We start from the raw sequence: 25,989 nt of genomic DNA, 5'->3' as shown, positions 1-25,989 counted from the left end.
AAAGCTCAAAGCAGAAATTGTCTCTGGTCCCAACCAGCCCTGGAGAAGTAGCTCCCGATGAGAGGGAGCGGAGAAGTAGCTCCCGATGAGAGGGAGCGGGAAATAGCTCCCGATGAGAGGGGGCGAGAAATAGCTCCCGATGAGAGGGGGCAAGTAATAGCTCCCGATGAGAGGGAGTGGGAAGCAGCTTTACCGCCTCCAATTCCTCTACCCCGAAAGCCCAGCTCGCGGCGAGCGTGGCTGCGCGGCGGCGGCGGCGAGCAGCGGGGGGAGCGCGGAGGCAGTGGGAAACGCGAGTTTCGGCGCAAGGGCTGTGAGCATGACACCGACGGCGGCGGCCTCAACTGGCGCGGTGCCAGGGACGCGCGCGCAAGGCGAGACCCGCAGGACGTCCGGGAAGGGCTCTCAAATCATAGCGTCCACGTCAGACGCGGGCAGTAAACTTAGAGCAGCTGCAAAGCTCCAAGCGGTGCCCGTAGGCAGACGCAAGAGACGCGTAGTGATGATGCAGGACCCGGAAGTCGGGGCGCGAAGAGTTTTTCCCCAGTTCGCGGACGCGGGACAGGCACCGGCCGAGCAGAGACCGCGCGCCGGCTGCGAGTGTTAGCACGAGGCCAGAATGGGATCTGAGCTGTACTAGTGTCGATCAGAGAGAGAAAGACATTTCCGAGACCGCGCCTGCGCCGAGACGAGCGCAGAAGAAGCGCGGTCGGGGCGAAGTTGTCCACACTCCCGTGACGGCACAGGCAAAGACGGGGCGTAATCAAAGTACAGAGGCTGCCCCAAGTACCACCCCTCTCCGATCCCAGGGCAACGGGCACCCAGCCAACCGCAACAGCCAGCACACAGTTTCAGCCTCCATCAAAATCTCAAGTTAGAAATTTTTCGCGGGTGCAGCACATGTTGAGTGAAGCACACCGAGCTCTTCAACAGGCTAGTCCCACAGAAGTGACAGAAACAGCATTTATCAGATGATCAAGTCTCAGATGCAAAAGATAGGCGTAGAAAAAAAAAAAAAAAAAAAAAAAAAAAAAAAAAAAAAAAAAAAAAAAAAGTTGTCCAAAAATCAGAGAAAAGTGAGAAAGCACCAAGCTTTTGCCCAAGATACAGAAAAAAGAAAGGAAAATCAATGCAAATCAATGTTATTCCAAATATGATGTAGATAAAAATCTATTTTGAAAAATGCCTCTCAGGGAGAGAGACGGCACCATATAAAGATAGAAGTATTAGTAAAGATTCAATTACTCAAAGTGTCTCTGAAGACAGAGCATTTGAGAAACATCAATCAGATCCTATCTGTGAGGTCAACAGCTGATTCTCCAATAGTTCAGAGTTTTAGGGATTGTTGTCAGTGAGTTTGTAACCTTTGTTATTTTTAGATTTTATAAGTAATACTAATAAATAAAGATTGCTGTTAATGTTATATGAATACTTTAAAAAGGTTGTCTTAACTCCTTCAAATACTTCCTGTTGATAAGTTGATTATATAATGAGAATTCTCAGAATTTGTGATAAGAATTATTATCAGAGTATTGTAGTGTTTATAGCCAGCCAGTGTTCCACTATCTCTTTTGTGTGAAGCCACGTCTCTTCAGAATCTTGTCTTTATTTCCTAACTACTCATATGTTTTTAGATTTCTTTTAAATCCAAATTGCCGCTTTTGTAGTTTTCTTCATTTATTGTTTCTTCAGTTATTACAGAAGTACTTCAGCCAAAAATTCAAGAAGTCTACTGTGTTTGAAGAATTTCTATCCCAACAAAAGTTTCAGAAAGATCCAATTATTTAATAGTTTAATAGATCTTTAATCCTAAGGTTTCCTATTCATAATTGCTGTTTTTAAGAGTCTCATTTTAAGAATGTGCTAAGTGATATCCATCAATTAGAGTTCGGGCTCTGGCCAAGTCCTAGCTCTACTTGAATAGAGTGATTGACAATCAGCCCAGATGTTTTCTACATCAAAAAGTATTCAAGTCCTTTTAGCTTGGCAATTTGACCGTCTATGATAGCTGAGCCTGTTTTCAGAAGGAATTTAGAGAAACATGAATCCAGACATAGATTCTCCAATTCTCTGTTGTTGTAAAGTTCATCAGCTGTCGCAGACTCTGAGATGACAGTTCAGTGTTGTAATGTTTGACAATTGTATGATTTCAGATGTGTTATTGGTTATGTGTATTATCTAATTGATTTCTAATTGCTATCATTTTACATTTCCCTATGCAATTGCATAGAGACTAAAACAGAGTTGATCAATGTTTTATTTTCATATCAAAATCCATTCTTCACCTCCGAAATTTTGAGAAAATCCTCCAGTCTCTTCGGGGGCGTAGATTTGTTTGTGTTTTAGCAAGTACAAAAGTCCAAGTGAATCTCAGTGAAGAATGTGAAACTCCATCCAGTACAAGACAATGCTGACAAGAAGCGTGGGCAAGAAAACACTAACCATTCCATAAGCAAAAAAGAAGATGTAGAGATGTAGACTGCACAAAGATTCCAACCCTTGTGTTTTGCCCACAGAAGACTGTGGACTTTGAGTCTCTTCATGGGTGTGGGAATCAGTAGTGTTGTAGAACTGTTGTTAGATGATTGCTTGTTATATTTTAGTAGAGCTTTTAGTTCTCTTGTTCATTGTGCCATGCATTCTTTTGTGTATATAGCGAGTTGTCAGCCAAGCTGCCAAAGAAGTCTTCTTAGTGCAAACAGAAGGGGGAGATGTCAGAACTCAAGACATTCCTTTGAGAATCCAGAGTTTCCTGAGACCCTTACCAAGGGGCTCAGAGACCCTGGCACACAGCCCAGAACACCAGTAAGTTCGATTATGAACCACGGAATAACTTGTCACCTTTATAGAAAGAGATAAAAGCCACAATAGTGTAAATAGTGTAAGAATAAATAATTACAAAGTCTAAATGTAAATTTTAAAATTTTTAGTATAAGAGTTTCTGGTGACAAGATGGAAGGATTTGAGCGTGTCTAGCCTTTCTTCTTCTTCTCTACCTCCATCTTGTCTAGTGATGTTAGCACTTTTAGATTAGTCTAAAGTAGAAACTCACTGTCTAATATAGATGATAAGTATTAGAAAATAACTGTAAATATTGTACACGTAGTTTGTAGTATATAAAGATAACACCACCCTGGAGGAAGAGAGAGTGCCTCTAGCTGTCCTGCCAAACGGATCTCGGCTAAACAGAGAGAAAGAACTTTATAGATAAGATGCAATAAACAACCTTGAGACCGAAAAAATGAAGAGCCCTGACTTTTTCTTCAAGCACCGGGCTGAGAAAAGAAACTTTCGAACTTTAGTCGGGGTCACTCTGACCGGCTAAAAAGACAGCCCCCGGCAGGCATGGCTTTCAGCATAGGTATTATCAGGTACTTCTGTACACTGTTTAAGAAGGGGATGGGGAAACAAAAAATTTAAACCATTTTTTGAAGTCTGAATGTGTAGCAATCCAAGACATGCTTTTTAAATAAATAGCATAATTGTTTGAATTTCCTGCAAGGTGCTGAGTTTTTATGTTAATGTTTAATTGGGATGTCTCTCACTCAATGAAATAACAGCATCAGAATTCACAGTTACTTACATATTGAACAAAGCCGCTATGTTCTTGCTACTGGTGACAGCTACTGCAAGATGGAGGGGAATTAGTCTTTAACCTGATAAAAAATCTCTGTGGCATGGCAGTCCCATGCTGATGAAGACTGGAAACGTTACCTTTCCACAAGCAAGGCTTTATTCGTTTCTTGGAAATGCTCCCGAGATTTACATGGCTTTTACTATGAAGAAAAAGTATTTAGTGATGATTTGCAAAACATTGCCACAGTCTTAATGTCTGTGGCTAAACTCAAATATAGTGTAAGACCATGTTGAAAAAGGACCTCATGCTGCCCAAGAGGCCTGGGGTAGCCCCGTCCTTGAGAGGAATATTTCTCAGACTCTTAAGTCAGAAGACCACCCAGTCTTTTCCTTGCTGGGTGGGGAAAACAAACAAATTACCTTCTTTGATGGTTGGAAAAAGAAAGTGATTGATAATTACTGCCTGCAGCATTTTACCCCTAACTGTGGTATTCAGCCTGTGTTTTCTGGCTGAGTTTAGGCACTTGAGAAGAGAGTGCAGAAGAGCAGACTAAAAGCATTACATGAATACTACTCATGGGCTGCAAACTCAACCTTCACTTACTTCTTCACCCTCTTCCAAGGGCACTCCTGAGTTACTCTCTGTTGTGAGAGAGGACTTAGAGGAGCTTGTAAGACTGAAATGGAGGCATGTAAGTAATCTTGTATCTTGTCTCAAAGAGATCTTGGTGCTTCTTTCCTTGTAGCACTTTGCCCAGAATATCCTCCAGGTGGTGAAAGGATTAAAATATCATTCCAGCTGCAGTCTTGAACTGATATCTTTTAATGCCAGTTCTAGAGCAAAAAAGCAAAAGAGGGGTGAGAAAAAAGGGAATTTATTACTGGACTTTATTATAGTAATTATGAAAGATTAAATACTAGTGTGAAAATCATAAATAAGATTGAACAAACTATAGAGTTACATTTTGCAAATGAGTCTTGGAAATCAGAGTATTGTAGTATTTACATATGCAGTAAAAGCTGCATATTGTCTATGTCGCCAATTAATATTTAACAGCCTTTTCTTCTGGACTGAGGAAAAGCTGTCATTGTCACTACTTACTGCCTGTTCCCTACCCTGCACTGTGCTGCAGGTAAAGGCATATGCTATGTTAGGAGACATATTTGTATATCTCAGTGCAGACTTGAGTTTGTAAAGGGACATACCTAATAAAATGTCACTTTGTGTTGTCAGTGGAATCCTCACCTGTGAGTCATCCTCTGGTTTGAAAAGTTTTTGTAAGAAATACAGAACAGTTGGAATTAAATTGTCTTGGGTTATGTATTTATTCATGAGAGAGACAGAAAGACTCTACCTCTGAAAAAGCTTAAACCTACTATGACACCTTCCTATGCTGACGTTGCTTATTCTTGTCCTCACCTCAGGCAGTTCTGTATGCTTCTTGTGGCCTGATGAGACAGAGCTTTGTTACTTTTCCTCCCTTTTTATCTTCTTGCACAGGAGCAGCAGACTTCCCCTTGTAGGAGGAATAAGATATGATGTGAGTCACGACACTGCATCTCACTTGGTGTTTGGACATTTTACCCTTGCAAAACCTGAAACATTCTTTCCCTTTTTGGGAGGAGGTTGCTGCAGCCACAGGCTCCTGTCCTGGCTGGGCAGAGTGCCCCAGCCTCAGGTCCCCTTTCCCTCGGGGCTCTGTGTTGTCATGCACCATCCAGCTGCATCAGTGTTTTCAGAGGGAAATATAGGTCATGTACCCTTTTCTTACTGTTAGTATATTAAGTTCAGAAGAATGGGCTCTGACAATCCCACTAGCTGTACTGCAAGGAGATGATGAGGATACTGGAAAGAAAAGTGAAAAGAGGCAAAGACTTGTTTTCCAAAAAGTAAGCTGAGACAAAAAGATCATGCAAGTTTTATGGAGCTCAGCTGATGTGAGCTGGTGAGTGAGTGAGTGAGTGAGTGAGTGAGTGAGTGAGTGAGTGAGTGAGTGAGTGAGGAGGAGGCTGTGAGATGGTTTTCCTACCTAGCACACATCATACAGCACAGGTGGGTCTGGCTGACAAAGGGCAATAAATCTGATCCTTGGAAACTGCAGATAAGGCAACTTTGCCATGAAGAAATAGGGTGCAAGTTTTTAGCACTGAGGGTAATTAAACATGAGTTAGTTAATTGTAACATAGTGTGTGAAATGAGAACAGGTATATTTGCAAAGCCATTGAGCCATTTGAGGAGTAAGAAAGCCTGTATTTAGTGGGTGGTTGCTGCAGGGTCGAGGGTTGTGGCAGTCCTGCTGCTGCTGGACGTGGTATGCCCGAGTCAGCAGCTCCATCAGCCATGTCCTGCCTGCTGAAACAGCCTCAAACAACAGCAGTGGCAGCTCTGTATTAGAGGCAGTGATTATAATCAACTGTCGTGCTTGCACCTTTCAGCAGATAACGTGCAGTGCTCAGTGGGATTTGTTCCCTTCCATGTACATCAGGACAGGTATGTTTTGAGGTGTTTTTCCTTTCAGTTTTTTCTGTCATGCATAAAAGATGGACTGTGCTGGAGACAGTGACTGGATGTGTATATCACACCTTTGGTTAGGATGGTTTGGAGGCTTCTTAAGGTGGATGTCTCATGTGGGGAATTAAAGGCACAGGAGAGAACTTTGCTCAGGGTTAAGCTCCCTCAGACAGGAGTTTGATGTCCTTCACTTTCTTACGCTGATCATCTGGGTGGATCTCATTGCCTGTGTGGTGGGGTTTTAAACAAATGCTAGTGCAGGTGCAGCATTGGTGTCCTGAGATCAGTAATGTCTTCTTCATCTCATTTAAGCTTTTGGCTTTTGTGTGAGGATCCTATATCAAATTTAATGGCTTGTGATAGATGGGAAATCAGACAAGATAATCAAATGGTCCCTGTTGCCCTAAAGCTATGAAACCCTAAATACTGAAGAGTGAATTAGTAAGTGTGCATCCCAGCAGAACAGACTGGACAGGTCTGAAAAAGAACAGCAGTGCCACTGCTGTCAACTCCAATTGCTTTCTTACTAATCAGCTGTCTTAATAATAGCATGAGCATGGTCTGGGGAGGTCAGAGAGGCACTTTGAAGGAGGGAGATGTACATACTGTCGGAGAGGTCATTGATACATTTACAAGTTGAAAGGTCTACATTAGACATCTGCTCTTACATCTGCCTTCAGAGGCTGGTGCCCTCCAAAGAGTAGAAATAAAAGCTTTACATACCACAACTTGTGACCATCCCTGCTGGGTTAGAAACCAGATCTGCATAGAAAAAAAGCTGTAAGAATTTATTCTACTTGTCTTTATCTCTTTTCAGATATTCAGATTTTCATTTGTTGTATAGTATTGCCATTGGTGTGAGGACAGGGAGAAAAAATTATTTTAAATGTCCAACTCATTAAGTCACAATGGTCCTGAGCTCTCACTTGATTTTAGTCTGATTCTTAGTAAAAAATCTAGTTCTTCCCAGTGACATTGTTGAGGAAAGTCAAATATATGATTGGATACAGTCCAGAGGTGAATAAAATGAATAGTGTTCCCCAAAGTGTTACTTTTTGAGAAAGACCATCATCATGAATTATGTGAATCCTGTGGGATGGCAACACTGGTGCCATTGTGTTATATTTCTAATCATTATTTACCAATTTTTTATTGAATTTTTTTTGGTGGCAGATTATTTATCAGAAATACTGATTGATAAGTAGGTGGTTATGGTAGTCACAGCATAACTTGAACTATTACTTTATTTCTGAACCCAGTCTCCATTGAAGTATACTTCATATTTCCTGTTTATTCAAGCAGTCACAATCTTATAAACTGAATGTGTACTTGGTAAAAGCTGAAATAAAGGATCTCTCATATTATTTCAAAGTACAAATGTACTTTATGTAGAGCAGTTCCAGGTACTTTTGATCACTAAAGCATGTTGCCTCATGAATTTACAACCAGATCCTGCTGATGTCCATGAAACCAGGGATAATCAGTGTTTCAAGCAGTAAGCCTGTTCTTCTGGCACTGCTAAAAAGTTAGATCAATTTGAATCCAAACTCAATCAGAGCTCTCTTTGAGTCAATTCATCCAAAGTGAAGTTATCAAAACCAAAATGCTTTACACTGGGGATAAATAGAATTTGATTGTAGAGCAGATGGACTTTAAAGCAAACTTCCCCCCTCCCTTTTGTCCACCTCCTTCAGAAACAATCCCCTACCTACACTGTTCTTTCCCACCCACATATTGCTTTTTATTCCACTAAACTGCAGTGATTAAAATTTCTGCAATGTAAGGCATATTTTGCTTTCACAGAGTAATTTGTTTGGTACCTTACAGAAACATGATCATATTTTCTGTTTCAGGGTTTGCAGGCTGATCTCTTTCTTTGCCTTCCTGTGTGAAAATGTGGTGTGTGAAGGAAGGGCTGTCCAGGCTGGTGGGTGGCAGAGGAGCTGAGGCATGTCAGGGTCTCCAGCCCTGAGCTGGCTGTGCTGGTGGCAGGGTAGTCATATTAATATTAGTTTGGTGTGGTGGGATGACAGCAGGAGGGTACAAAAGCTGAAAAAAGGTGTTCCATTGCGTGAGGCAGGAACATGGATCCTGTAATTATGCTCATTTAGCTCTGTTCCATCTTCCCTTGGGCAACAGAAAGGGAAGTCATGCTAAAGTGTATCTACTGTTAGCTTTGTTGGGATTGTCCCAAATTAGAGAGGGAGACAAAGTTACTGATGAAAGAACAGAATCACCTCTTTTTTGTTGTTGTTTGTGTCCTCACTAGAATGTTAGCACTTCTTATGATGACCACAGTTCTTTTTCTCAGTTTGATTTAGGGCATGCAAAAGTGTTTACTGCTTTCAGGCCTTTTAATTTATTTTAAAAATACTGGAGGGAGAGGAAGGAAGCAAAAACTAAACTTGGAAAACAGAAAATATAACCTGTTTAACATGATCTAAGTCCAGGTGTGAGTTGTGAACTTGAACAAAATGTTTTTTGGAGTGCACAAAAATTGATGTGTTACTTGGAGATGAGCACCTGACAGCTTGGCAATGCCAAGTGACAGGTGATTATAGCCACTTCCCAGAGCTGTATTTGAAATGGAATTGGAAAGATGAATATATCTTCTGCCTGAATATTTAATGTTCAACTTCTTAGTCACTCTTTTGTATAATTGTTTTAGTGATTAAGCCTGGCTCTTGGCACCACTGTTAGGCCTCAACATTTCTGAAGAGCTGAAACCTGTAGGTCTAACAAGACACAATGAAATTCTGTTGTGGAGATGAGCAGAAAAATTCATACTCAACTTACTTTTTGCTTCTGCTGAGTGTTACCATTTTACTCCTTGGGCTAATTTTTCCTCACAAGTATGAGACTTCTTAACTAAACTGGAATGTACAGTGTATAAATACTGAAACCCTCCACAGCTTTTAACAGGGAAGGTAATTTCATGCTAAGTAATCCCAGATTGTCATTGTACTTTTTAAAATCAAGTTCAGATGTTTTCTTTTAATTTAAGCACTGAATATTTTAACCACTATGCTTGCATTAAAAATAGAACCTACTTCATTGAGATCTCTTAGTAAGTGGATGAGACCAAATGATCATAAAGCCCCCCTCCATATCTTAATAATCTAGAATTCTTTAGGTTGTACAATACCTAATCAATAAAAAATTAATTTAAAATTAGGCCTCTTTGCCTCCAGATGTATTTACATGGATTCATATTGATAGACCTCAGATTTTTTTTTCATTTTGCCTGTACAAGCTAGTGGCTGTTATTGTATCTTTTTTGATAATATGCTATCTGGACACAGTCCTCTTCTTTCAGAATTGAGTCTATTTTAATTTTAAGCATTGAGAGACAACCACCCAGCCTGGCAGTGAAGATGCTGAGGATGAATGAGAACGGAGATGTGTTCAAATGAGCTGCAGTCCTGAAGCTGCTCTCTGTTGTCCAAGGAGGAAATCAGAACTTCATCACAGTCAGTGCTCTTTCTCTGGATTAACTTCCTTTCTCCATTTCAAATCTGATTGTTTGGTAGTGAATAGCCACCCATGACTCCCCAGAGTACAGAGAGGAGGTTTTCTGACATGCTGGAGCATCCTTGTGATGCTCCCCTCCTTCAGGGCAGTCCCAAGCCATCTCTGGCCATATAAAGGCTTGGAAAGGTGCTGCAGTGTGACCCACTTGAGTGCTTATAATTCCTCTCTGCCTCACCACTCCAAGTCTAATATTTTTTTCTGGACAACAGGTTAAAAAGTGTCAGGCTGGTTCCTGTGGAGAGCATTCATGACATTTTTCACAGTGGCTACAGGATTTCACATGGACCTTGAGACAAGTCTTTAATCATGGAACACTTCTTATGATTTAACTATTAATAATTATCTTCCCAGATTTTCAGTTCTGAATAATTTCTAGAGCCATGGAGTCATTGTTTTATATTATAAACTTGACTAATTGAGTGCAGCCAGTATTTGTTAATTGTTCCTCTTTACGCACATGCTAAATCCAGAAGTGTTGAAGTCGCTCTGGGACATTAATTTTAAACACAATTAAAACATCATAACCTGTTGGCCATTATTCTCTGTGCATTGTTTTGATATTGATGGACCCAGATCTGAGCACAGTAATTAAAAGGAAACACTGTTATTGTTGATCCCGCAGATAAACAAACGCTGATTGCGTGCTGTGAACTGGTTAATCAAGTTTATTTAACTTGTTTTTAGTGATTCATCCCAGTGACTGTACTGGGGTGCTCTTTATTTGAGCCTAATAATATAATGGTTCTGGCTGTCTCCATCTGCTAAAGGAGTTTCACTAATTCTCTAAACAGACTCTGGTAACATTGTAAGGAATGGCATTGTTAGATACACAAATTAAATCCAGCTCGAGACCAAGGAATTTTCCCTTTAAATGAGACATGCTTTGAGACCTTGTTGTTCCAACTGCTCCCTGGCCTGAGCAGCAGCAGAGGTGATTATGTTTCCTGAGTGATGATTACGGTTTATTGGCAAGCTCTTTGTTTTGGTTTGATTTTGATGATACCAAAGTGTGCCATCTTTAGTCTCTTCCTTTGCCCATGCTCTTTAATCCTGTTTGAGAAACTACTTTGTGCAGCTGCAGAAGTTCTCCTAAGGTGACACCCAGTTTTCACGTCACAGGTCCACAAACAAAAAACCAATCTCTCTTAGGCCACCTCTACATTTTGGGTGTCTGGTTTGCTCAGGCCCCTTAGCAGCACTATCAATACCATTTACTGTCAGTCTCAGCAGTGGGAGCATCTTGCTGTGGCCATGAAAGCAGCAGTTCCAGACCAGTTTGGCACTGTGCCGAGGGGCACCCGGCTGCTCACTGGGACAGGGAAAGTCGAGAGATCAACTCTGTCTCGTGCTCTTGGCTATGGAAACTAAAGGTGCTGGCTAAAAGCAGATAGTTACATTTTAATGATTATTATTGCTGTTGTTGCTGTTGTTGTTGTCATCATTATTTCAGTCTCAGACTAATTTTCTAGATATTTTTCCCCGTAATAGACGGAGGGAAAGCTTTTTAAGGAGCTAGAGCGCACTGATTCTGTTCTTATTAAGGTTCTTGGTACAAACACTACTGACCTCCAGAGCTAACCCTGGTTTTGTACAAGGCTGAAAAAGTTCCTTCCTTTAAGGCATTTAATGCTAGTATGTTTTGTACTTTCTTTTGTGGTATTTTAGGACAAGGGCTTTTTAAATGCCCTTAGTTTCTGAACTCTCAGTTTCTGGGCCCTGTGTACAGATACTGTCTTGGTACAGCTTTCATGGTGCTGCTTCAGGCAACCACACTGGCTTTCTTTTTCCATCAGAGGCTTCTGAGTTACTTTACATTTCTTGAAGTTGGTGGTGTTCAGTGGTCACTATTCCTGCAAGAAACCTCTCATGCTTCCACCTGGCTGTGAATGTAAATTGCGAGAGGCTCATTGCAATTGTCCAGACTTTGGAAAACCTTGGTGTTAAAGGTACGTTCCTTCATATCACAAAAGAAACATCAGATAAGTGGGGTGGCTGGCCATCACTTCTCCTCCTAAAATAGTCCACAATCAGAATGAGCAGGAGGAATCCAGGGCCAGTAAAAACACTATTCTAAATAAAATCACACTGTTTTCTTTATAATTGCAGGGCAACTATAGGAGTATTCAGCTGGGAACACTGTACTGCAGACCTTAAATAGCAGTGCTAATGTTCAAATTGTATTTTCATCTTTTCTATGTTTTCCATGTCAGATTTCTGGGACTTTTGCCAGGTTCTAAGACCATATAGAATTAGTTGTCAAAAAGGAAAATAAATATTTCTGAAGTGCTAGAGAATATGTGTGTCTGATCTAATGAACAATAGTTTTGTTCATTTATCAATTGTTCATTGTAATTTACTCAAAAGCTTTTTTTTTTTGATTGGAAGTGAGAGGATAGGAGCATTAGGAGAGTGATCCTCCTAGAGCTTCTGTACTGAATTTATATATACACAAAAGATTTCTATGCTTAATAATCTAAGTAGACAGGATGACATTTCTGCCAGATCAAGATGTAGACGGAAATGTAGGGGAATTTTCCTAGCCTGTCTGGACTGGGTAGTTGAGAGATCATTGCAAACAATTTGGCTGATGCTATATTGAAGTCGGAGTTGAAGAAGACTTGGAGGACCATATTATATTAGGTCTGTTTAAAAAGACACGCAAGATACTGCTACCTGGTGTTAGAGTATGAATTTAAATGAGAAATTGCCTATTTCTATTAATATCTCAGTTTTTGTTCTTAATCTACTTCAGTTGTCTGTGGATTAACTTTCTGGTCTTGATGCTGTAACTCAACACTAAGTTTGTTCCACCATCTCTGGCTCAGCGTTATGATTTGGATAGACTAAATCAGTCTGATATTCTCTGCTAAATCAACACATGTGGCATCTGCTGGAATCTGTGGGATTTGATTTCATCCTTCTGAGCCTTGCCTTGCAGCCTGGTAGATCTATTGATTTTCATGCAGACTGATGGCCTCTGATCTGCCAAAAGAGAATTAGTTACATGTTTCTATATGTTTTGCTACCGAGGCTTCGAAATCCCTCTTAACCCAAGTCCCTGTTTACATATTGCTACCATTCATTTTTATTGGCTTCGCTAAAGTTGAATTCCTGTATCTTGATTTTTCCCCAATTCATTCTCTGAGCGGCATGAAAGAATCCAACTGAAAACAAAACCTCAAAGAGTTTATATAATGAATTACTTTTAAACTAGACGCTAAAAAAGACAGAGGAGCATTTATCAGGAATGTTTGTGGGCTTGGTGGTTATGAGCTTAAAAAAAAAAAATACCGTGTGGAAAGGCTTTTGTCCCATGACAGAGATTTAAAAGGCTGCGGGTTCGGATTCCAGCGGAGGCTCAGGCCTGTAATCGCGTTTGAAATGTTGCCTTTCACACGGCCGCCCGGCTGCCGCGGGGCGCGGGCCGGCTAGGGGCGGCGGCGGGGCCGTCACCTGTTGGGGCCGGGCTCGGGGCGCCCCCGGGGCCGCGTCCGCCCGGGGCTGCGCGGGGGCTCCGCGCCGCCAGCGCTGCGCTTCCTTCCTCCGCCCCAGCCCGGCGCTGACGGTGCGGGCGCTGCGGCTCCAAGTTGGAGAGGGGAGCTTGTGCGGTAGGCAGGGACAATGGAGGAAAATGAAAGCCAGAAACTTGAGCTGTGCCTGGCTTGCCCAACAGACAGCAGGCAGACGAGGGGTAAGTAAGCGGCGGTATAAGGCAAAGATGGAGTTATGTTTAAGCATGTCCCTCGTTGCTTCTTTATATAACTGGAGGCAGAATGCATGAAATTTTTTCTTTTTCTTGTACTAATGGCTCTGTTGTGCACATTTCCCTAACACTGACACTTTGTGAGTTAACTTTCTCTTTGGAGAGACTTCTGTGTGCCCTGCGAAGCCGGGAGCACGCTGCATGGTTGTCAGGGATGCGGGATCCTGCCGGTGCGGAGGCTGAGGTGGGGAAAGCGTGTCCCCTTCCCTTTAAATGCTCTGCCAGCCTCAGCTATGGCAGAGAAATAGCACTTCCTTCGTAAAAGTGGGCTTGAGCTCATCTTTACCTCGGGGTGTCTGTTAAAAGAGGGAGATCCACGGCAGATTGTGACAGGGTTAGTTTACTTTGAGTGAAACCACTGGGGTTTGTTTTGGAGCAAAGCCAGGACTGTCTTAGCGGGGTTTCTACGGCGGCTCCGCCGCTGTGCATTCACACATTGACTGCTGCGCTATCTATTTCCTAAAAAGTGAACGAAAACTATTTCCTGGAGAATTCTACATGGGCCATTCCACGTCGAACATAACATTCAGGTAGCCTGACAAACACCTAATCTAATCTATATCTATTATATTGTTTGTGGGACACCTGTGAACATTCCCATTTCCTGCATGTTGTATTCCTCAACGACACTTCAGGAAAAGTTGTGTTACTGTGCCTCTGTGAAACAAATAGTTCACGTGGGTTTAAAAAAAATCACACAAGTTTATAAGCATGGAATGCCAAAAAATAGTGTTTTAGCAATTTTGGAGGAAAATAAATGCTCTTCCTTTTTTTCTTTCTTTCTTTTTTTTTTTAATTGCGTGTTCATCAATTGATGCTCTTTTGAATTATTTTTTAAGTAAAGTTACTGAGCATTGTGAGTAAGAGTAACCTTTGTCTGTGTATATTTATGTTTAGTGGGACGGAAATCTTCACTTAAAGAATGTGTCTGACTAGGAAAAAAAACTGCCTTCAGTAACACATTTCTTCTGTAGGGGTTGTATGAAACTGCCTCAGATACATGTGGAGCTAGGAAAACAGAGGGCTGACCAGACTCATTCTATGGTTCCCAAAAATGTTGAGTGCTGAAAGCTCCTAACCAAATGTAGTAGTTTTGGCCCGTATCCAAAATTTACATTGGAAAGGGAGCTAATTGTAAAGACAGTGAAGTAAATTAGAACAATTCCAAATAATATCACATTTACTGCTAACATAAATGTAACAGAGGTTGGTTTGACTCATGCTGTTAAATCCTTTTTTTTTTTTTTTTAATGTTAGTATTGAATGGGGTTCACTTCAAGGCTCAGTTTCACAGTATCAGTATGAGTCAGGTCCACACTTGTTCATTTCTGAAATTATTCTGAAAATGTTCTTTTCTTATGTCACCTGGCTTGCAAAACAGGACTATTAAAATCTTCATAGCATTTAAAGTAATGAAGCAAAGTGACTTTCCTGACCTTTGTAGACTTCATGGAGGGTGTGACTTAGAAGAATTACATACCAGGACATATCAAAGGACTTTTTTATTTTTCTATTCTTTTTCTCCTAGCTCACAGCCATTAATCTGTCATGATATTCTTGCTGCTAATCCTAGTCATACTCCCTCTACACTGCAGACCTGGGCCTTTACTGGAGTAATGGGTGATGTTGGTGATGTTAAGAAATCCTGAAACTTATTTTCAGATCAGAGAAGCAAATCAAGTGTAAGAGTTACTCATGCCTTTGGATAACCAAATTCCTCCTGTCAATCAGCAAGTCTTGCTTTTAGTTGCCCTCTAGACTTGCTGCTTTATTGAACAGAAAGACCTTTAACTTTTAGCTTCTGAAAATGAGGGAGGGAGAGAGGGAGACAAGCTTATCTCACACCTCCGTGTTCTCTATTGCCTTCTCTTTGCTCCTTTCCCTGGGAGGGTACTTGCATAATTTATCTTTTTCCTACTCTTAGCACTCATCTGGGAACCATCACATGATGTTTCACACATTTCACAGTTATCTGTAGAGATTGATTTGCTAGGCCTATTATCTTCACTTGGAAGATATGGAAGGTTTACCCACTATGTTATTGAGCACTCCAAAATCCAGAAAATCTCTCTGTTTTTCCTCCCTTATAGCACTGTGGCAAACACAGCATCTGTACAACTTATGTGTCTCGAGATCCACAGGGGAGTTTCAACAGCCCAGTGCTCAGCCCTAGGCAATTGCCAATGAAGTCACTTATCCCTGTCCAGAAAGTGGTCCAAAACTTTTTTTTTTCAGCAGTTAGTAGAGAAAAGACCCATACTGAAACACAATAGATTTTGGTTTGCAAAGAAAGTAATTTGCTGCTATGTGCTGTAATGATGCAGGATCAGGATCTCGCTGGATGCCCGAGTCAGCTTTCTGGCAAGAGGAGGAATTAGTTTGCATAGTTTACATTCCTTTCTTTTCACTGGTATTTATGCAGTATTTTCCAAATATATGAACGAAAAATAAGAGAATTTGTTGATCTTTCTAATACAGTATAAGAAAAGTATGTTATTTTTGATTCCTTTTCAAGGTTTCACCTAATAACAAACAGTGGTAAAACGCTTTACTTGATACGTCTCTTTATGTGCCAAATAATTAGCTCTTTCTTAAACTATTGAAATTACCAAAGTGCAGAATAGGGAAAGACTTTGCATGAGAGAGATTTAGGACCCAAAATACACACTCATGAGTTCTGGGTTGTGCTTGTCAGCACACGTTTACCTGCCTTCTTGAGGAAGCACCTGCCATCACTTCAGTGATTGAAACTGCTGCTGTGACCGTACTTTGAGGGCTTATACCAAATTGCTGCACTCAGTCACCTGAGCTCATGCTGACTCCCTCCAGCTCCAAGAAAATCCCCTATTTTATGTCTGTGCCTTTTTTCCAGCAGCCTGAGGGTTATAAACTCAAGGCTCTTGGCACAACAAATTAAAGATGGTAAATTCCATCCAGCCCCAACCCACCTAGTTTCCCTCCCATGTAAAATCCATCAGAATGACTGTGCAGCTTTCAGAAACTGTTTTCACTGAGTATATCTGGAGTAGCCACACTGGCTTCTTGCAAGCAAAACTTTCCTGTTTGCTGTTTTTCTCAAACAAGCTCAGTGTACCTGGTGGCTCATGACTTTTCAACAAGCAGAGAGGATGGATGTTTCTTAATTGAGTTGTGCTTGAAAAAGTTGAGTGCATGCTTGCTTGTACATGAAAGTGAGGCTGCTGCTCTGGAGGTTTAACCAGGATTGTGCTGCTAAGAAGGTCTTAGAAGGTGCTGTGAAGACCATAGATGACACTTTGAATCTGTGTGAGAGTAAGATTTCCCTGTGAACCAAACCTGCTCACAAAGTTGTGTCCAGATCTGTGCTCGTCAAACCATGGTGTCACCTGCAGTCTGGACCCCTGTGCCTGCATCTGCTTCCAGGATTGGTTTCCAGGAATGCAAACAAGAGGTCATTGTGGAACATCTTGGAGCCCTTGAACAGTATAGGGAGTTTACAGAAATAAGCAAAGTATTTGAGGACTGTCCAGGGCCAAGTTCTGTTATGGAACCCAAGGAAATTGATTCCCTATGTGAGTTGGTGGGACATCCAGCAGCAGCTCCACCGTTGAAGGATTTGCTTTGTTACTGGGGCTTGAGGTTCCATGGGATGTGGCAGGCAACTGACGATGCACACCAGAAAGCTGAGAAATCCTCAGCATAAAATCCTGAGGCAAGTGGTGTGTCTACCACACACAGTATCAGAATGAGTGACTGAACCATAAAAAAAAGTGAGTAGGTGCCTGTTTCCATGCAGTGGTACTGTATAATGGCAGCATGTGGGCAAAAGGGGCTCTGAGGCAACAAGTGTCAGACAGAGAGAAATAAAGATTTATACAAAACAGGTAGAAGAAGGAGCTCCCTGCTTCTGGGGAGGTGCTGGGAAGGGTTAACACTCAGGGGCGTCTGAGTTTGAGTCTGTCTGGTAAAGATGAGGAAGGCCACATCAGACTTGGAGAGGCCTTTTCAGTACTTCAGGTTTTTGTTAGTTTTTGGGGTTTTTTTTCCTTTGCTGACAAAGGAGTGAGGGATTTTTTCAAAGGTATTAGGTAACAAGGCTCCAGTCTACAATTTTTTGAGCACCAGAGGGTTCATGTTACAGAGTTACCTGAAGATAAGCCAGCACTTACATACCCACAGTGTCTGCCTATCTCTTTACAAATGTTGTCGTGGTCTTTGGTCTTAAAATAGATTTTAAAGTAGTAAAATTTATCTGAGGGTTTTTTCCCCCTTTTTTAGATCACACAGAACTTACTTTTGTTCTATTTCTTAAAAAATGGTTTATGGAAAAATGATGTAGCATTTTCCAGCCTGCTGTCCTGAGACATATAAAATCTGAGGGAGATCCATGAAATTTAAAACCAGACCACAGTCAAAAATCAGGAAAAAGAGACTCCCAAACCCTCTTATTATTTCCTAGGTGTTTCAGAACATGTTGAAAACACACTGAAAAAAAAGATTAAGGATTACAAATCTGCTCTGTCAAAGGAATTTTTATCAGTCTGTACCCTTAAGTATACTAGTTATGGGGCCATTAAGTGTACTGGACCCTATTGAAGAAATCTGTTTCTTCTTGTAGAAAGCATCCTGTAGATCTTAAAGGTCAGGCAATAAGGGCCTTGTCAGATCTTCTTTTCAAGTCATGTAGGTAAAGTTGATATAAAAGGAACATCTACTTTAATGGTACTCACTTTTCTGTGAGGCAATACTGCAATTGTGTGATAAAAGTAGATAAGTATGTGCATAGCTTATATAAGGGATTATTTCTGGGCCACTTACTATGATATGTATATGCCTAATGATGCAGAACATGCCATTGCATGCTGCCAGACTTTATAAAGTACCTGCCTTTCATATCAATCTTTTTTTCCTGTTTTGCTACTAATGTGAATGTTGGTATTAAGTTTTTATAATACAAACTATGTTTGGTTTTGGTTTTTGTTTCTTTGCAGACCAGGCAAAACCCAGTTTGCATGTAACATCACTCGACGATGCGGAATGTCTCCGATCTAAAGAGCTGCTTTCGACCCCGAGCAGTCACACCTCTTCCAGCTCAAAGTCCACCCGCAACATCCCTCGAAGACACACAGTAGGTGGCCCTCGCAGTTCCAAAGAAATACTGGGAATGCAAACCTCAGAAATGGACAGGAAGAGAGAGGCTTTTCTTGAGCATCTGAAACAGAAATATCCCCACCATGCCACAGCAATAATGGGACACCAAGAGAGATTAAGAGATCAGGTAAGGAAGTCAGATTTCTATCATGTGTGTTTAGCGGTCCTTAAAACTCCTACAAAACTCAGTGTTGCCTCATTACAAAAGGTGAGAATGTAACAAAGCATGAAACAAATTTTTGGATGTGGCCTGCGATTCAGATGTTGCCTTGAAATTCAAAGAAACAAAATAAATCTGTTCGGTATTACCTTGGAATTGTTTGTTGAAATTGACATTTCTGAAGAGCTTTTCCCTTTTTTTAGAGCATACACAGAGAAAAGAGTGAAGGTGAGACTCTTGATCTTAGTATATGAGTCTCAATCTACTTTTCACAGCTGAAGGGAAAATATGGAACAGCTGCTGACTTCTGTTACACTTTGAGTATTGGCAGCACTGCCTGGGAGAAAAGAAAATACCTGCAGAGTGTGTCTGTATGCTTTAGCTGGCTCTGTTACCCTTTCAATTGGTTTCTTTTCTATTTTTAAATTTTGTAATGCAAACAGAACAGACTTACTCATAACTGTCTGCCTCCTCTAGGGAGCTTTGACACCCACATTTGTCTGTCAGCAGCATACCTGAGGGTGGTGTGCCTCTGCCTGCAGCTGCTTCCCAGCAGCCAGCAGTAGATGCTGCTGGGAAGAAGTAGATGCTAGGGTCAGAGGGGAGGTGACATGCTGATGTATCTCTCTGAGCAGGTGGAGGCTGCTGGCATGCCGACCTTCTGAATTCGGGGACTGCCATGCAAGGATCTCTTTCTAACTCTGGGCTCTGGTTTTGGGTACAATAATGGAGTTTAATCTGTTCGGGCAATCTATCATCTATTCCATAATTAATTTTTTTTTCAGTCAAGCATCAGAATTTGGAGTTTGGTCTAAAAAATCTTGTGCTCAATATTCTCAGTTTAACAAATGATTGACAGCAAGCCTTTTTGTAGAAGCTCGTTTCCCTTAGTGTTTTATAGGTGTTTCAGCACTAACAGCAAATTAAGTGTAAATAAGGAATAAAAATGAGTTGGAAAAATATTGTACTCTGTTATGGAAGCTCTTAGTGAATTCCATGCTTCTTTGAAGCTTGCATACTTGTGAGGCTTTGAAGATCAGACTGTTACAGGTTTGGAAAGATTGTAATTTGTTAACTCACCCCTAGAACTTCTCTTTTACAGGGTCTCTAGAGATCCCAGATGCTATCCCTGTTAGAATCCATCTGTATCCAGCTAAAATTGCTGCAAGACTCCAGCTCTAATGAGGATGATCTATTCCTCATTTTTAAACAGTTTTACTCCTTTCTTTTTTAAGTCTTGACTTTTTTTCTTCCCCACTTATCTCTTCCATGAACTTTTGTGACTGTGTGGAATGTGCTGGGTGGTGGATAAAGATAGCATACAAATTAAATAAAGGGGGTGGGAGGGGGGCGAAATCCAGAGATTAGATCTTTTGGAGTCATGTAAATATTTAGTTCCAGTGTTGCAGACTCTGCAAACCTAGTTTGAACAGCCTACAGCATTACACCCTACACATTTTGTAATTTGAGCCTTTTCTGAAGGCAGTAAATTACAGAAGGAATGCAGTAACTGCTCTTGATATTTGTTTAAAATGTGTCTTCCTTGCTAATTTATTGAGAGCAAAATTCATTCTCCTGCTCCTATTTTTTGGTGATTAGACATACGTATTATATGTGTTGTATGTTGTGAATTTTTAACAATTTTAATTTTTAAAACAAAATAACTTAAAAACTACTGTTAGAGCATCAAAATATATTTCTTGGAAGTGGGAAATACTGAAGACTCCAGCCATTCAGCCTTACCTCAAAAAGTATAAACTGAACTAAAACCACATGAAAACATGCAGTAATAAATAATAGAAGTTGATTGTAAGAAAGTTGTTTAGTTGGCATGTGTTGTATCAACTGTCTGGCTCATCAGATGCAGTAAGATTCTGATGATCATAGCATTAGTGTTCAGAGGGGGATTTTCTTACCAATTGTGTCTCTGTGTGCACACCCACATATCAGTATTTGGTGTGTGTGTGTTTGTGTGTGTTTATATGTAACTGTATATGGATACACATAGGTTTGTGTGCATAAATATATATATGTACACACAGCTGTGTGTGCATGTATGTGTACATATAATGTGTGATTTCTTAGCCACTCCATGAATAAGACTATAGTATAATTTTGCCTTGAAGGTTGTATATGTATGTTTAGCATCCATGCTTCCTTTTTTCCACCCTTATATATATGAGTGTGTAGCAGTTGTATAGAAGACAAACTACATGCACATGTAGTAGGTATGCACATGCAACATATACATGTATTACGAACAAAATCTGTAAGATGTATGGGAAGACATGATTTAGAAGGTCATATTTTAAATTAAAATGTCAGAATTTATTTTCCAGGTTCATTTCCAGGTTCCTTTTCTCCCTTCTTACTTCTTCAGCTGCTTCAGTATCTGGAAAATGGCAACATTGTCCATGGTGGGAATTTCCCCACTGTAGGACACCTAACAAGGATAGTGGTTAATGCAACACTGTTTTCTAATCTCTCTGTCAAATGGTGCAGCTGAAACATAAAATACCCCACTATTTACAGTCTGGTGTATATATATATATTTATGTAAAATTTCTCCTCCAGGTTGCTTTAAACCATGTCAGCTCCACAACCAGTAGAAAATCGAGATTGGTAATTGTCTGGTTTCTTCTTTGTGGGCATTCTTCTCTTGGCCATTTTAGCCGTCATTATCTGAGTATGGCAAACTGACTCCTTGTTTGCAGTAAATAAACATCAGGGAAAAAAAAATTATATCTGCTGTCACATCCTACTGTATCACTTCCACCAGCAAGGGCAGCTGAATGTTGTCTGCATCTTCCACTATGTGCTAATGGTTTCCTCCAGGCTTCATTTATTCAGATAAATACCTCCCTGGATGTGCCTCCTGAGGACCCAATTCTGCTCCTGATAATCTGCCACAAATCAGAAGTACAATCATGGCCAGGTAAAATGCCAGCAGGGATTACTGCTGGTTAGCTAATGTGATGACCTGAAACCTCCCAGCTGTGCACACAGACCATTGCTCCTCCGAAGGTTTGTTGCTTTGTTTGTGATATCCTGTTCTGGAAAGGAAAGCTCACAGAGGCAGGGGCCATCTTTATTTGCACAAGGGGCTTGAGATATTGCAGCAAGGCAAATAGCCTGCAGCTAAGCTGGTCTCTGGTAAACTGGAGCACGGTTTTGCAGCAGCCTGGGGGGAGCACACATGCCTTGTGTGCCCCAGCACAGGAGAATGCAGCATGCCATGGCCACATCTCTGTGACCCAAAGCCCAGCAGCTTGCCCTCACACTGCAGCTTTTCCCTCTTCTAAGATAAGTCCACAGCTGGGCACCAGAGCTCCCTCCACCTGGAAGCCTGTAAAGCCAAGGAACAGTTTTTTGGGTTTTTTTCGGTAATGCAAGTTTCTGCAGGAGCTTTAAATACATTCTGCCAAGGCTGTCTCACCTGTGGTAATGAAAGGAAGGTGCTAATGTAATCCCCAAGGAAGTTAGAAAAAAAAAATAAAAGCAAGAAAGAAACAGTCTGTGATGTCTTCAGTTTCAGACAGTGTGAATCATCTGCTGTGGAGCTCATGGAAGGACATGGTCACCTGCATAGGTGAGGTTGACTCCAGTCAGCAGAGAAGGAGAGCAAGAACAAGTGTAAAAGCTAGGTCTGTAGCTGCAAACACGAAAAGGAGTTAGCAATTAAGAGGTTAAAATGCTAACCTGGCAATGGGAGGGGGTAATCCCTACTGTGAACCTGTTTTACAAGTCACCTTTAAAAAAAACCTTTCTGAGGGGCAGAGAACAAAAATGAATGTGTAGAAGTTTTTCTGAGCAGGAGCTTGTGAGCCTGGGGTCAGAAAACGAGCTGGAAGAAGTTTGCCACAGCTTTCTTCAGTTTTTGTTTGACTAGGAAATAGGCTGGAAGGTGTGGAAGGGTCAGGAGCAGCTCTAGTGCTTCAGGCAGTGCTCTGTGAAGAAGAAATTTTCTTGGCAAACGAAATTAGATTTCAATCAATTAAAAACAAAACTCAAATCCTTCCAGTGCCTTTGCAGGGCTGATTGCCTAGAAAATGGTGGTTTAGGGTTTTTTGTTATGTTCATTTAGATCTGAACATGACAGGTAACTCTGGCATCTGGGCAGGTGTGGCTAAGGTTACCATGGAGATCCATGATGTCATGCTTGATAGAGCATGTCAAGACAGCTAATCTAACATGTAGATGTTCAAAAAGTCCCATAGGCCAGGACTAAGCTTTATGCAAATAACAAAGTTACTCTGCAAAGGGGCGAAAGAAAACACGGCTGAGATATGGCGTGCGTTCTACCTGGCAGCTTGAAAGGATTATTACTGATTTCATCATAAATTAAAACTTTTGGAACTAAAAGAAGAGGATTTCAGACCGTCTCTGGCCTCACCTGTGGGATCTCACATTTCGGTAAATAAGCCTCTTTCTGTTTCTGCCCTCGCTGTGAAAAAATGCTTTTGAAATCCTGGAGTTTGCTTCACCATGTTCCTGCTGGCAGCAGGGCTGAGTCAATAAAGCAAGTTTTCTGGCAAGGCATGTTCCCTTTTCTCTTTCAAAAATGAGTTCTTTATTGAATGAACTAAGAATTCGGAATTATTTGAAAGGCATTGTAATGTATCATGTTGATTATATGAATCATGCTGCAAAAATTTCCTAGGTAGTGTTTTGGAGGAGAAACTAAGAATGGAGACACTGTATTTATTTGTAGATTATTGCCAGATGTCTCTCCTTTAACTGTTAAAATAGAACCTTAAAATTATATCAGCATTTATTCCAGGATTTGATATCTGTTAAAATACCAAAGCTTTTTGGTTTTTTACATGAATCACAGTATCCATTGGTTAAACTGACTTTGACTGTATGTTTTGATATCATAGGTAACATTTGAGCGCTTCTTAATAGATTTTTTCCTTGGGTAAAAGTACTTTAGTAGAGGATAAACATATTTGGAGGTGAAAGTCGAGCAACAGAAAGGCTATTGGGACTTTGGGATTTGAGGTATAAACAAAAGGGGATACTTTCAGTCCCTCTGGAGGGACAGTAAACACCCTGTGTTCTTAGTTGCAACCACTTTCATGCTCACATCAGCCAGGGCAGATCAAGCAAACAGCAGTAGGTAAGGGATGGCTGGCACGGTGGGACATGGTAACGGGAAGCAGCGCTGGGGCTGCAGAGTCCCTTGGTTCAGATGGCTCAGTGTGGAATGGAAGTGGGTCGGTCTGGGGGGGAAAGGGTGGGAACAACGCCCGAGCTTAAAAATATGAATAGAGAAAAATAGTAATGTTCTGCCTAAGGCTGCTGAGAGATGTAAACTGGAGAGGAACTTCACTTCCATGTAGATCCTCAGTAGGATATAGAGAATGAGGGGGCTGCAGAATATGGTAAGCACATTGTTTCATTCCAGGTGAAAAAACAGGGTATAAAGGTTTTCTGATATTCTGCATTGCTTGATTAGGCAAGGTTAAGTAAACATTTTTTGGAATGTGTAGTGACTTTTAAAGTGAAATAATTGAAAGCACTACAAGTGAAGAAATCACTTCAAAAACTGATTTTTTTTTTTTTAGTCATAACTCTTTTGCTTTTACACCCAGTTATATCTTGAGTTATTAATGGGAATTTTTTAGAATTAATTTCAATTTAACCTTTCTCCCAGAGTCTGAGTGTTAGTTATTTAGTACTTGCTTATGTACAAATAACAATGTGTAAAATGAACTAGCATATTTTGTGTTCATTACACTGTTGCTGGTTGATGCCATGGAATCAGGTAGGGAGAAACTGATTTAGTGTTAATGCTGCATGAACACTTCTTTGGTCTGTGCAAGTTAAAAAACAGAGTTAAAAATTACATTCAGTTTTAAAATGTGAAGAATGTGACTTTAATCTGGATATGCTGCAAATTTTTCTAGTTTGGAACATCCATTTCATTGAATTACCACTTGGTTCACATACTGCTGTACTTAATGTGTCACCAAAAAATGCCCATTTGTATGTGAGAAGTCAGGGTCACGCAGCCAGAACGTGCTGTTGTGTCTGCATAGGTTGTAGGTTTTTGTGCAGGGGAAAAGTAACGTTTCAGAAGTTGTTTGAGGAGGTTTCTGTGAGTTCCTGCCTCCTCCCCACCAATGGGCACTGCTTCCCTGCCCGAGCAGGCAGTTCCCCGTTGTCCTTGGGCAGTCTGTGACACAGCAGAGCACGCTGAGGAAGGGGGACCCTCCCCAGTGTCCACACGTGTCCCCTGTCTCACCTAGAGCTGGTGCAACAATTTATTGCTTTCAGGGCTGCTCTAAGTTAGGGGCAACTGCTCATATTTTACACTGTTACAAGCACCTAAGAAATGCAATGAAAATGAACATACTCAACATGATTACGAGGTTAAATCTCTGCTGGATTCCAAGCCCTTAGCTTTTGTTTATGGAAGGACATGAGATGACATGTCCATTTGTTTTGAGTTGAAACATGCTCTTTAGCCCCCAGATAATGCCATGATTGCAAGATATTTATAAATAGCTTGATAGATAAATGAACAAAGAGCTGGTTCATTAGCAAAGTAAAGTGGATTTACTTTGTATTCACTCAAAGTGAAAATGCTGAGGAAGAAGAATATTCCTAATAGAATGTCTCTGTGGAAAGTCTTTAAATTTTACCCTCTAGTTTATAAAAGTAAGGCAACCTATTAAGGTACATATTAAACTACTAGCCCTAAGGTATCTCTGGGAGTAAATGAAGTTTAACTAGATTGTTAATACTTGCTTTGATAAATATAAGTTTCTTCATTTATATCTATCAGTTAAAAGTAATTTGAAAAGCTGGGGTTTTTGAAAGAGCAAACAAAACAAAGCTGCAAAAAAGACAATTAAAGCAATTCCTTTTTTTTTTCCTTCCCTCCCCCATGCAAACCACACACACCAGTGCAGTTTCTTTGCCCCAACAGGATTAGTAACTTTTTTCTGTGGCAACGCCTCTGCATTTCAAATAGTCTGTATTGTTTGTAACTCAGAAGTCCCTGGTAGTTGTTTGTACTTACCTTTGTTCATGTGAATTTTGTACATATGTTTTTCTAATCTAATTTTATGACAAGCAAAAGTATTTTTAGAATGCTTTGTATTCAGTTGACTGTGTAAAAGCCTGCAGTGATCTTGTTCTGGTACCTGTTGTTAAATCCAGTAAGGAGTTTAGGAATCTGGTATCCCTTAAAGCATATTTCAGGCAGCTGCCTTCAAAAGGGTTGCCCATGGAAACCTTTCCCAGTTATTGTAGACACCTGAGATTCCTTAGGTTTCAGAAACTTAAGCTTTTCTGGCCCGAAATGTCCTG

At 40.8% G+C, this 25,989-nt stretch overlaps 1 protein-coding gene across 17 annotated transcripts in view; it reads left to right on the top strand.

Annotated features, from left to right (window-relative positions):
• The window catches only part of KIAA1217 (KIAA1217 ortholog), a 338,974-nt gene that overhangs the window by 148,499 nt on the left and 164,486 nt on the right, over positions 1 to 25,989 (top strand). For 11 of the 17 annotated variants that reach the window (XM_059841653.1, XM_059841745.1, XM_059841620.1 and 8 more), the window contains exon 2: positions 18,353 to 18,639. In XM_059841653.1, coding sequence (XP_059697636.1) covers positions 18,353 to 18,639 — 287 coding nt within the window. Of the gene's footprint in view, positions 1 to 13,147; positions 13,311 to 18,352; positions 18,640 to 22,467; positions 23,086 to 25,989 lie in introns of those variants that run through there. The other 6 variants (XM_059841679.1, XM_059841645.1, XM_059841707.1 and 3 more) reach the window with 4 other exon arrangements.

The sequence above is a fragment of the Haemorhous mexicanus genome, chromosome 1, assembly GCF_027477595.1.
Source record: "Haemorhous mexicanus isolate bHaeMex1 chromosome 1, bHaeMex1.pri, whole genome shotgun sequence".
NCBI classification, from domain to species: Eukaryota; Metazoa; Chordata; class Aves; order Passeriformes; family Fringillidae; genus Haemorhous; species Haemorhous mexicanus.
The sequence above is the reverse complement of the archived record's forward strand: the minus strand, read 5'-3'. Positions and strand labels throughout refer to the sequence as shown.